Genomic DNA, 12,276 nt, shown 5'->3' on the forward strand with positions numbered 1-12,276 from the left:
GAACTGCCAACATTTTAGTTAGTAGCTGAACACTTAACCTTTAGGCCATCAGGGCTCCTTATGACACATCATTGAATTTAGGACCCAATGTCAAGATGACCTTCAGTATGACCCCATCTTAAAATTTATAACATATGCAAAGACCCTATTTCCAAATAAGGTCGCATTTCTAAGGTTTCAAGTGGATATGAATTTGGGGGCGACATTCTTCAACCCAGTATAGGAGCCTGAGTCAGACTGGAAACCTGACTCCACTGGCCAGCCTCCATACCTCACTGATTGCTTCCTGCAGCTGCTCTCCAACACCCCTTCCTGTAACCCTACACACACAGAAACTGCTGTTGAGTCAATTCTGACCCATAGCAACCCTGTATAGGGTTTCCGAGGAGCAGCTGGTGAGCTAGAACTGATGACCTTGCAGTTCAAATGGCTTTGCAGTCTGGCTCATTAACCCACAATGTCACATCAGAATCTTGGGGTGTCCCAAATCTTGGTGTTTACTAGCCTTGATTTTAACCACTTTAGCAACCTGAGGGTGCCTCAGCTTCCAGGTGCTTGGCAATGGTCACAGGTTAGGAGATGGTCAAGAAGGCCAAGAAAAGCTGGCAGAATGTTACAGGAACATTACTGGAAAAGAATGGCAGGGGCAATGGCGAGGGGTGCGAGGGCAGTGCCTACAGGCTTATCTCAGAGCCAGATTCCTCCCCCCCACCCCACAACCCAAATTAATTTCTTTTGTTGTTGCTGTTGAGAATATACACAGCAAAATATACACCAATGCAATAGTTTCTACATGGACATTTTCGAGGCACTGATGACATTGTTCAGTTGTGCGGCCAGACTCCCCGCTTCCTTTTCTGGGTAGTTTCTTCCCTATTAACTTAAGTTCCTTGCCCACTAAGGTTCCGATCCAGGAGCCCAGATAGTGTGGTAGTAGTGGTGCTGGTGGTGATGTGCCGTGGAGTCGGTTTCGACTCATACCAACCCTGTATAGAGTTTCCGAGGCTGTAAATCTTCACAAGAATAGAAAGCCTCATCTTTCTCCCGCAGAACCGCTGGTAGTTTGAAACTGCTGACTTTCAGATTAGCAGCCTGACTCATAACCACTACACTACCAGAGCTCCTTGCAGGTAGTGTTGTTGTTGTTGTTAAGTGCCGTGGAGTCGGTTCCAACTCATAGCGACCCTGTACAGGGTTTCCGAGGCTGTAAATCTTAACGGGAGCAGAAAGTCTCATCTTTCTCCCGCGGAACTGCTGGTAGTTTGAAACTGCTGACTATGAGGTTCGCAGCCCGATTCCTAAGCACTTAGTGGATTGCAAATTGGGCTGCTAATCACAAAGTTGTCAGTTAAAATTTCTCATCCACTCTGCTTTTACAGCCTTGGAAACCCCTAAGCAGGGTCACTATGAATTGCAACGGTCATTACCACCAAGGTTCCTATCTAATCTGTGAAGCTGCTGTAGTCACTTTGATCCCATATAGATAGTTCTTAAAAGAGCAGAATGCTCAAGGCAGACTTTATTTTTGGTTTAAGGTCTGAAGAAGTTTCAGGAATTTGTCCACTAGTTCCTGGCTCCAGCAAGTCCATGGGAATTTGAAATTCTAGTCTGCATTTCCCCCCTTTTGATCAGGTTTCTACTATGAAATCTTTGATCAAATATTCAGCAATGGTAACCAAGTAAAGGAGGCCGTTGTCCATTGAGACAATTAGCTACACATTCCATTCTCTTCCAGTTCAGACTCTCCTTCTTCCTCTGTTGCTCCAGGCTAATAGAAACCAACTGTGTGCCTGGAAGGGCTGCTTACAAGCTTTTAAAACTCTCAGCACTATGCAACTAACTAGGAAGTAGAACAGAAGCATTAAACATGATACTGAGCCAATTAATTGAGAAAACACATGAAACCAGGGCCCTAAACCTCCATACCAAGAACCACAAAGTGTTTGCTTATACATAAGCAGCTTCAGCAATTACTCTTTTTTGGTTAATGCTGTTATAAATATTTTGATCACACAAATGTCAATTCAACTTTTTACAAGTGTACAACTTGTTGACAGCAATTACAAGAATCGGCTATGCAATCTTTTTCTATCACGGTTAACCTCCCTTTCCCCTCCCCACTGTCCAGGTAACCTCTAGTAAACTTTGGTCTCTATATATTTGGTTTTTCTTGTCTTTTTATATAAATGAAGCCATACAACATTTGCCCTTTTGTGATTGGCTTTTTTCACTTAGCATAATGTCTTCAATTCCCTCCATACTATAGCATGTATCAAGACTTCATTTCTCCTATTGAGTAGTAGTCCACTATATATGTGTATCACATTTTGTTTATCCATTCCTCTGTTGGTGGGCACTTATGCTATTTCCACCTTTGGACTGCTTTCGAGTCTTAAGGATATATACTTAGGAATGGGATTGCTGGTTGTGGCACTGTAGGATAAGCACTGGACTGCTAACCAAAAGATGGGCATTTTAAAGCTACCAGTCACTCCTTGGAAACTCTACACAGGATCGCTATGAGTTGTAACCAACTTGATGGCAATTAGCAACAATAGCTGTCTGGACTGAAAGACTTGGGTCATCAGACTGAAGCATATGACCCTGGGCACCACTGCCTTAGACATGTCTCACCTCAGTGCTGGAGGGCTTTGCCCCAGAAGTCCCACCTTGAAAAGGGTGTTGGTGGGAAAGAGAGGGAAACCGGTTCTCTGCCTCTGTCAGGGGAAGAGTGCCTGGCTCTGAGGGAGATACAGCACCTGGCTGCTCAATTCCAAAAAGCATGGCTTGATTCCATTATCATCTGGGCCTTTAATTACACCCCAAACTTACACCACTTTCAAATTTTTCTGAAGGTGCCTCCTAACCTGTATAATGAATTGAGTGCTATCTCTCCCGTCCCCCCAAAAACTATGACATTGGGCAAAAGGTCTTTGCAGCTACAACTGAGTCAGATCTCCAGATGAGATCATTCTGGATCATCTGGGTGGGCCCTAAATCCAATGACAGGTGTTGTCTTGGCTTCAATTGTGTCAACTTGGCCAGGCCATGATTCTCAGAGATGTGGCAGTTGTGTAATGAATGATGTAATGTGGTAGTCATGTGATGGTTCCCAATGATGGGATCTGATGTGATAAACCAATAAGATGGGCTTGCAATATTCTTAATCCCATCATAAACTGATCATATATAAGATCATTTCCTAGGGAGGTAGCCCACAAGATCTTTTATCCTATAAAGATAAGAGAGACGTTAGCAAAGAAATAGGGACCTACTACCACAAGGTCAGCAGTTCAAACCCACCAGCTTCTTCTTGGCAACCCTATAATGGGTCGCTATGCATCAGAACTGACTCAACAGCACTTAACAACAACCACCAGCACCACCACGGAGTCTTGGTGTGGCGCTGCAGGATAATGCTCTGGAATGCAAGGTCGATTTGAATTATAAGGCCAGTGGTTCAAACTCACCAACCACTCTTCAGAAACCCTATATGGGGTCGCTGTCAGTTAGAACTGACTCAACGGCACTGAACAATAACAACAAGCAAGAAAGAAGAGCCAGGCTTGGAGGGTGTCCTTTGGACCTAGGGTCCCCCTGCACTGCAAAGCTTCTAGATCCAGGGAAAGACTGATACCAAAATACATTAAGATTTCCAACAAATGCTGGGCCTACTAATGCTAAAAGGAGACAAGAACCTTTTCCCAGAGCTGTCACAAAGAGAAAGCTTTTCTCTAGAGCTGGCCACTCTAGCCTCCTAAACTGTGAGAAAATTTCTGGTTGTTAACGCCATCCACTTGTGGTATGTATGTCTGTTAGAGCACCACTAGAGATCTAACGACACAAAAAGGAGAAGACCTAGGAAGAAGACCAGGTGAAGACAGAGATTGTAGTGATGCAACCAGAAGCCAAGAACACCTGGGGCCACCACAATCTGGGAGAGGCAAGGAAAGATCCTCCCTTAGGTTCCTGGGAGAGAGCATGGCTCTGCCGACACCCTGATTTCAGTCTCTGACCCTCCAGAGCAGTGAGACTATGTCTCTGCTGTAACTGACTGAACAGGTATGGAAGAGAGATGGCAGCATACCCACAAATATATAAAGGTGATTTGTGTACACGCTGCCAACATATCCATGAATGTGGTGGAGCATTGTTGCTATTGATTAAGTGCCATTGAGTCGATTCCGACTCAAAACAACCCTGTATGGGTTATCTGGAGAGTGACTGATGGGTTTGAACCACCAAACTCGTGGTTAGCAGTCCAGTGCTTATCGTACAGCAAGACTCCCTGGTGGAGCACTGTTGTTGTTAAAAGTACCATCAAGTCAGTTCTGACTCATAGCAACCCTGTAGGGTTTCTGAGCAGCAGCTAGTGAATTTGAACCACTGATCTTGCTGTTCAAGCCAAACTCGCAGTCCAGTGCATTATCCTACAGCGCCATACCAGGAGCATGTTGTTGTTATGTGCTGTCGAGTTGGTTCCGACTCACAGCGGCTCTATTAAGGGTTTCCGTGGCTGTAAATCTTTACAGGAACAGAAAGCCTCATCTTTCTCCCATGGAGCAGCTGGTAGTTTCGAACTGCAGACCATGAGATTAGCAGTCCGATTCATAACCATTACACTACCAGAGCTCCTTCACCAGGAGCATACAAATGGCAAAATATGAATACTTCTTACTGAACACCTTGATAGAATGAGTTGTTGAGCCTGGGAGGTCGGGACCAGTCTCAGGACACCACTGTCAAGTGGCTTAACATAGTCCACAAAGGCAAAGTTCTGCATTCTACTTTGGTGAGTAGTCACTTAAAAGCTCTGAAATGCAACTATTGGTCTCTCCCCCTCTGGAAGAGAGAAGAGTGATGAAAACTGAACACACTTGGGAACAATCAGTCCAATGGACCAAGTGAACATCAGTCGTCTCCATGAACTCCAAAACCAGAACTAGATAGTGCCTGACTACTGTGAAGGGGGATCACATTAGAAGGTCCTGGATAGAAGGTGAGAATGTAGAATGGAACTCAAAATCATAAAAAAGGCTGGGTCTACTGGTCAGCTAGAGACTGGTGGAACTCCGAGACTATGGCTCTTGGTCATCTGTCAGGTCTGAAACTGAACTCACCCCCATGACTCAATTTTCAGACAAGCTATATACGAGGGTGAGTCAAAAATTATCCATACTCTGGCTTTTAGAAAAGACAACTGCATGATTTTTTCAACATAATCTTTTGCTTTTTAATACACTGTGTCCATATGTCAACAAGTTTTCATAGTCCATAATTTACAAATGTTTTAGGCTAAGCTGCGAGCCACAAATGTACCACTGTCTTAACTTCTTCATCAAGGGTAAATCTTTGTCCTCAAAGCAGCTGCTTTCAGGGGGCCAAGTCAGTGAAAGTGTGATGGAATAAGAAGAGCAGGACTATAGGGAGGATGCTTTAACACCTCAAAATGAAGTGTCTGCAGTGTCAAGAGTGTGGGCAGGTATGTGCATTGTCATGCAAGATCACAACACCCTTGGACTGTAGTCTGCAATTAATCCGAACTTTAGGTTTCAGTTCTTTAGTGAGCATCTCACTGTTGATTGTTGAACCCTTTTTTCTGATAGCATTCCAATACTGGCCCTTGAGAATCCCAGAGAATCACAAGCATCAATTTTCCAGCTGATGACTGACTTTGGAACCTTTTGTCAGAAATTGAGGAGGTTTCCATTCCATACTCTGCCGTTTACTCTCAGGCTTGTAGTGATTAATCATGTCTCATCGCCAGTAATGTTTGTTTTTTTTTTAAGGAAACTTTTGCCTTCTTTGGAGTATTGGTCCAAATTTTGTTTACAGATGTTTATGGTCTTCTGTGAGTTGTTTTGGTACCTATCTTGTACAAACTTTTCAAAATCTAAGTCTGTCATAGAATATTTTATAGACAGAGTCATGGCTGATTTGCAAATGATTTGCCACATAATCCATTGTCACTATTCTATTCAACAGAATCATTTCACATACACGTTCAATGCTGTTATCAGCCATGGATGTGGACAGGCGTTAGTATCAGTCATGGATATGGACAGACATGGACAGAACCGGAGTGTAGATAATTTCTGACTCACCCTCATATAAGATACATAGCGGGAACAACAACAGAAGTAACCACAAAATTGTCAACCATTCAAGATCTACAGGGCAGCGTACACCTGAGGACACAATTCAAAAAAGTTGAGAAAGGAGGAGGAATGGAAATGGGAAGTATAGGGAGGCCCGTAGAAGAGATGACGTCACACTGAGGGGATGGCAGCCATTGATATGGAACGAAGTGTGTAACTTGTTGAATGTAAAAGCCATATGTGCTCTGTCTATAAACCTTCACTCTATTCACAATAAAAAGTAAAGCAAAAACAAAAATTTTGTTGTAAGGCACTAGTAGTCTGTGGTATTTTGTTGTTACAGCAGGCTCAAGAAATTAAAACCTAGCTCTAGCCTCATGTATTATCTTTTTACCAAAAAACAGGAATCAATAAGGCAAAGGTGGGCAGACAGGATAGAGAGTTTCAGAATCTCTACCCAGAGGTGGCTCTACAGAAATGCAGAAGGAACAGCCATACCACCCAGGGGCCAGGCAGATTCCAGGGATCCAAACAGACAGGCTCCCTGCCCAGAAAGACGTTTTGTTTCCTACAGCCAAGAGGAAGACAATTTCACCTGTGTTTTAGGGTGGTACAAGAGCACAGGCCACACCACGCCTCACTTAGAATCAAGCAGGAGTCCTGGTGCATTGTGGGTTAATGCACCAGACTGCAAAGCCGTTTGAACTGCAAGGTTGGTGGTTCAAGCTCACCAGCTGCTCCTCAGAAACCCTATACAGGGTCACTCTGGGTCAGAACCGACTCGACGGCACTTCACAACAAGAATCAATCAGAGCTGAGAGAAGTCCTAGCCGGGCACTGGGAGAAATCTGCCACAACTATACTGTGTGGGCTGTCTGTCCTTGGTCTCCTCCCCCTTCCTCCCTGCACCCCTGGTCCTATAGAGGTGAGTAAGGAGGGGCAAGGAGCACAAAGACCCTAGCTACTCTGCAAACATCAGAACATTCTGTCTGACCCCCTTCACCTCCTGTTATTGTTGATCGTATCATTTCAGTCACTAAAATGTACTTTGGATTTGAGCCTGGAAACAAAATCCAGAAACAGGTACAAGGTCCGACGCCTTTTCTTTTGTGTAGCATTGTTCTTTGAACAGGAAAGGTAGCTGAGACTCAAACAACTTCATTTCAGGGAGGATCTGTGGCTCCACTCACAATGGGAGAGCTTCCCAGGAACAGAACACTCGCTGTGCTGGGCAGGAAGGCTTGACAATTCTGCCTCAGCAGTTACAGTAAGAGTTCCAGCACCAGCTCACTGCCAAGAACTGCTCTTTTTTGTAAATGAGGCTCCGAATCTAGGGTCAAGTCCCAGCTTGGTGTCCAAGAGGAGCATATACCCACTTAGAGGCAACATCACCCCCTAAATCCTGGGACAGACAGTCCCACCTAGGCATTTTCCAGTCTTGCCCCATGTAACATAGGAGAGGATCTTTGGGCCTCAGTCAGAGTCTGTAATCTGTCTCATTTCTAAGTTTTGTTTCCTCACACTCAGCTGTGTGAAGGAACGTGGCACCAAAGTCCCAAGCTGTAAATTGCTAGGATTTTCTCAAAAGGATATGCCTCAACAGGAATGGGGGATATTACTACCATCAAATTAGAACCAGGACTGGAGAGCATCCTTTGGACACTGAGATTCCTGTGCATTGTATCTCCTCCACCGGGGACAAAAAGCTGTGACACTGGAGAAATGGCAGAGGAACAGTAGCAGCAGATCCAAGAGCTAGAGCACAAGAAAGAGTGATGGACTTGCCAGTCCAAGGTACAAGTAAAGCTGAGTAACTTTGGGCAGGACGCTCACTGCAGACAGAGTTGGGTGCCTCTAGGCACTTAATTGGGGGAGCTAGGTTTGCTGATCCATGGAGCTAGAGATGAGCGGTCTCAGGTGGCGGCATATGGTGAAGTGCTGTGTCCTGTGGGCGTTTGTCAGCAAGAAATCTGCAACAGTGCCAGAGCATGGCAAAGGCCAGGCCAATGAGTTGAGGGCTTAGAGGCCTGCCAGAGGTCAAGACTGAAGAGGGACTGTCCTAATGAAAGAACTATGCCCTGAACATTTCTGACCCTGAATTATAACCTGTTAATTGGAGGGGGAAAAAAAAAAAAGGATATGCCTTGCACCACTGGACTTTGGGATGTGACCCTTCAGAGTCGCTGCTGGAGGTTGGCAAGTGCTGAGGCACCCAGGCCACCTCCAGGCTCCACCTACCCCAGCGCATCTTAGGCTCATGAAGACTGGCCCAACCCTGACCGACCCAGCCTTCCTAGCCATCCCCAGTTTTCTAGGCCATCTCAGTCATCCCCACTAATCTCACTGTTTCTGCCGCTCTAGTGATACTCAAACATGCCAAGATGGAGGAGCAAAGAGCCAGCCAGCATGGGACATCAGAACATGGTTATGCTCAATGTGACCTTGAAAAAGGAGCTTTGCAAATGTGATCAGTTAGGATACCATGTGGTCACACTGGAGTAGGGGGTTGTCCTTATAAAAGAACAGGTAGAAGCACAAGGAAAATAGCCACATGAAGATGGAATTATGTCACACATTCAGACACAGCGGAGATGACAATGTGAAGTCTGGGGGGTGAGAATGGAATGATGCATCTATAGACCAAGGCCTGCCTGAGGCCATCAGAAACAAGGAGAGACAAGAAAGGATCTTTCCCTAGAACTGTCAAAGAGAAAGTGGACTGCCACACCCTGAATTCAGACTTCTGACCTCCAGGACTGTGAAAGAAATAATTTCTGATCTTATAAACTACCCAATTCATGGTACTTTGTTATGGCAGCCCCAGGATATAGAAACAAGTACTGTATAATCTTTAACCCTGTAGGCACCCCTTGGGTGTGGTAAAGCCAAGCACTAGGTCAAGGTAGCAATATGTGGTGAAGGTTAGAGTATCCAATGAACTAAGACATATCTGAATTGTTTCGGTTGATGTCTAGATTTAGAGGGGGCATGATCTGAGGACCGCCACCAGGCAAAGGATACCTATAAGGAAGTGGGGGTTCAATCTACATCTATTCCACCCAAACCAACACAAGAGGCTCCCAATCATACTCGGATCTTCCGGCATATCAACAGGTGAACAAGTCACACCTGATACATCTCCTTTTCAGTTAGCTAGCACCTCCCAGCATTGAGAAAATCCATAGTCCCCATTTCCCTTGGTTCTGAAAGGGTTCTATGAGGCAGGCATCATCCCATCATCCTATCTCAGTGATCTCAGATAAGGTCACTGAGCATCCCAAGGGCTATATGTAAACAGCTGATGATACTCCCTTCTACTAACACCTGCCCAGCCATGCTCTCCAAAGATGAGGGGCTGAATTTGAATCTGACACAGAGGAGTCACCTCCAGCCCTAGATCTGCAGACATAAAGAAACTTGGAAGGTAGGAGATGACTCACGCTGCCGCATCCCCCTTCGCCTCTCTATCCCCACTACCAGAACCTCATGATAATCCCCAGTGCTTACAGTTGTAGTTCTACCAAGTGCACTTGCCCACAAATAAGGATGCTGGGCAGGTAATAACCACAGCTCTGTCCTTAAGAAGCACTTTTCCAGGTGGGCAATGGAGACACTATCCACAGTGATTGGAACAATGGTCCTCAAGGTGGACACTAAGGGCATGTGCCTGGAGCTCAGAAACACAGTGGCTTCACTGCAGGCTCCCAATTTAACAGGAACGTCCGCCTACTGGAAAGTAGCAAGAACAGAGTAGGAGCAGATGGATGTGGAGGAGGGCCGGACCAAGGGCAGGCTGAGGCTCTTCCTGCCTTCTTCCCTGGCAGCACACAACAAAAGCTGGTCTTGGAGCCCTGCCTGACTCTGCACTCCCTGGCTCCCCAGCTTCAGGGATTCTGTACTTTTCTCCCCAAGCACTATCTCACCTCTGTCCACAAAAGCACAATTTACCTGCCAAGCCTGCCCCCAGGCTAGTAGCCAGCAGATTGGAGCAGGGGTTGAGCTCAAAAGGGCAACCCCGGGGTGGATGGCATCTGCCCCAGACTGGCTGGAGTAAGCAGAGCACTATTCTCAACAGGTACTCAGAAGTCAGCATTGGCTGTGTCACTTTCCCACCTTCAACCCTACACTCCCACTGTTTTCTCCTCCAGCATAACAACTTTCAGCTCTTATATTTTCCCAGATGCCACCCAGGCCCTTCTGGGTCTTCCACCTATCCAAGATTCACCAGTCCCAGGGCTCTGCCATGGCATGGAGGCAGCAGACACCGGGGGACCTGCTCAGGAAGACAGCCAGACAGAGGTGGGTAGTCCAGGGCAGCTGCCTAAGCCCTCCTACTAGAAATAACAAGGGAGGAATTGCCGGTAACCTGGTGTCCCACTAGGTTCCTCCACCAAGGGCCACCAAGCCAGAACCTCACTTGGATACTCTTACCAGGCAAAAGGACCCCTGGGACGGGTTCATAATGAAAGGTTAAAATATTTACAAAGCAGCTTTTAAAATCAAAATCCCAGGTTGGTCCCAGGACATTCCTGGAGCTCTCCTCCTCCAGAGGAGATGGTAAAATTGACTCTTCTCTGCGGCATGCCCCATACTACCTCCCCCCCAACACACACTTTGGCCACTTCCTGCAAGAGTAGATGGGGTGTCATGGGTCCTAACATTGGATTGGGTGTCCATCTACACCATGGCCTCCCTTTCCCTGACCTTACTCAGTCCCCTCTTTCTCTCCTCATAGAGATTCAGGAAACAGAATCCTCGGGTCCAGTATCGCGGGCACCCTCACCATCGCCCTACAAACATCTGGCCTAAATTCACCTTCTCAGCTCTCACTCTTCATCAAGGCTCCTCCCTTACTCAGCACTCCGGCCAGGGCAGGGTCCCCGCTCTCGTGACCTCAGAGCTGTGGTAGGGCACAGACGCTGGAGAATGCGCCACAGGGGCTCCGTTCCCCTAAGCGCCCCCGCCCACCCAACGTCCTAGTCCGCAAGGTCCAGACCCTCTTGCTACCCCCGTCCTCTCCCACCTATGAGCGCTCATCCCCACATTCAACCCTGCAAGACTAACCACTGGGGAGGCCTCCTCCGCTTTCACGAAGGCCCGTCCCCCCTCAGCCCCGCCGCGTCACGCGCCGCCGGGATCGCCGGGGCTCCAGGGGAGCCGCACCAGCCCCCAAGCCAAGCTCTGCGCGCGCCGGGACCTGCGCGCCCACAGCCCACGTTCCGGATGGGAAGCGGCGGTCGATAGCTTGGCCAAGGTCATGCACCCAGAGGGATCAACTCTACGGCCACGAAGCCAGGGACTGCCCGGGAGCATTACATAAAACCGCGCGTACCTGCAGTGGGAAGGTAGCGGCGCGGTTGCCCACGTATCCGCGGACGACGTGGCTCTGGAAGGAGAGCACTCGGCACTCTTGCTCCATGCCGGGTCTGCGCGTGGTGCGGAACTCAGAGGATCGGTGGAGGCGCGCGGGCAGGCTCACAGCGCCGCCGCTGTCTGCTCGGCTCGGCTCGGCTCTACTCCGGCCCGCTCGGCTCAGGACACTACCGGGACGCCAGGCCGCCTCCCTGTGACATCAGCACGGCTCTGAGCCGCCAGATCTCTCAGCGCGGCTGGGCGGGGCGGGACATTGCCGGGGGCAGGGCCGTAAGGCACGCCCACTATTAGACCCCGCCTCGGTTTCCGCCCGGGTTACTGGGGAAAAGCGCAGCGCCACGTTCCAATCACACCCGCTGTCCTTCCACTACGGCGACTATCTTTCCCTTGCGCTCCTGGCCAAGTGGAGGGCTGCAAGGACATAGCAGCGTTTTTCGTTCATTCATTCATCCCACAGATATCTGCCAGGCTGGTACACTGGGGACACAACGGTGGCGGTGCCACGTCCTCGACCTGTCCGGGGACATTTCCGGAATACAGTTGCACAAGAAACACGTTCAATAAGGAACACACTCGCGCGATACGAAGGATAGTGAGAGGGGCCCCTGAGGTGACCTTGGGGTGCAGGCAAAGGTTCATGAAAGCCTCTAGCTAGCTAGTAGGCAGGGACCCGGACAAGCCTATTCCCGCCCACCGCCTGGGTCCGCACTTCCGGGTCTCTACCTCAGGGGGCGTCATGGTCGCGAATCCGAATGGGTGACCTGGGTGATCCCGGAACCTATGTTCTCTCAACACCCCGATCCTT

General features: G+C 48.1%; 1 protein-coding gene across 1 annotated transcript in view; it reads right to left on the reverse strand.

The window, feature by feature from the left end:
* PDXK (pyridoxal (pyridoxine, vitamin B6) kinase) overlaps positions 1–11,517 on the reverse strand; it is a 40,150-nt gene extending 28,633 nt beyond the window's left edge. The window contains exon 1 of the mRNA XM_006870812.1: positions 11,431–11,517. Coding sequence (XP_006870874.1) covers positions 11,431–11,517 — 87 coding nt within the window. The remainder of the gene's footprint in view (positions 1–11,430) is intronic.
* Between the last annotated feature and the right edge of the window lie 759 nt (positions 11,518–12,276).

Source organism: Chrysochloris asiatica, unplaced genomic scaffold (assembly GCF_000296735.1).
Source record: "Chrysochloris asiatica unplaced genomic scaffold, ChrAsi1.0 scaffold00154, whole genome shotgun sequence".
Classification (NCBI taxonomy): Eukaryota; Metazoa; Chordata; class Mammalia; order Afrosoricida; family Chrysochloridae; genus Chrysochloris; species Chrysochloris asiatica.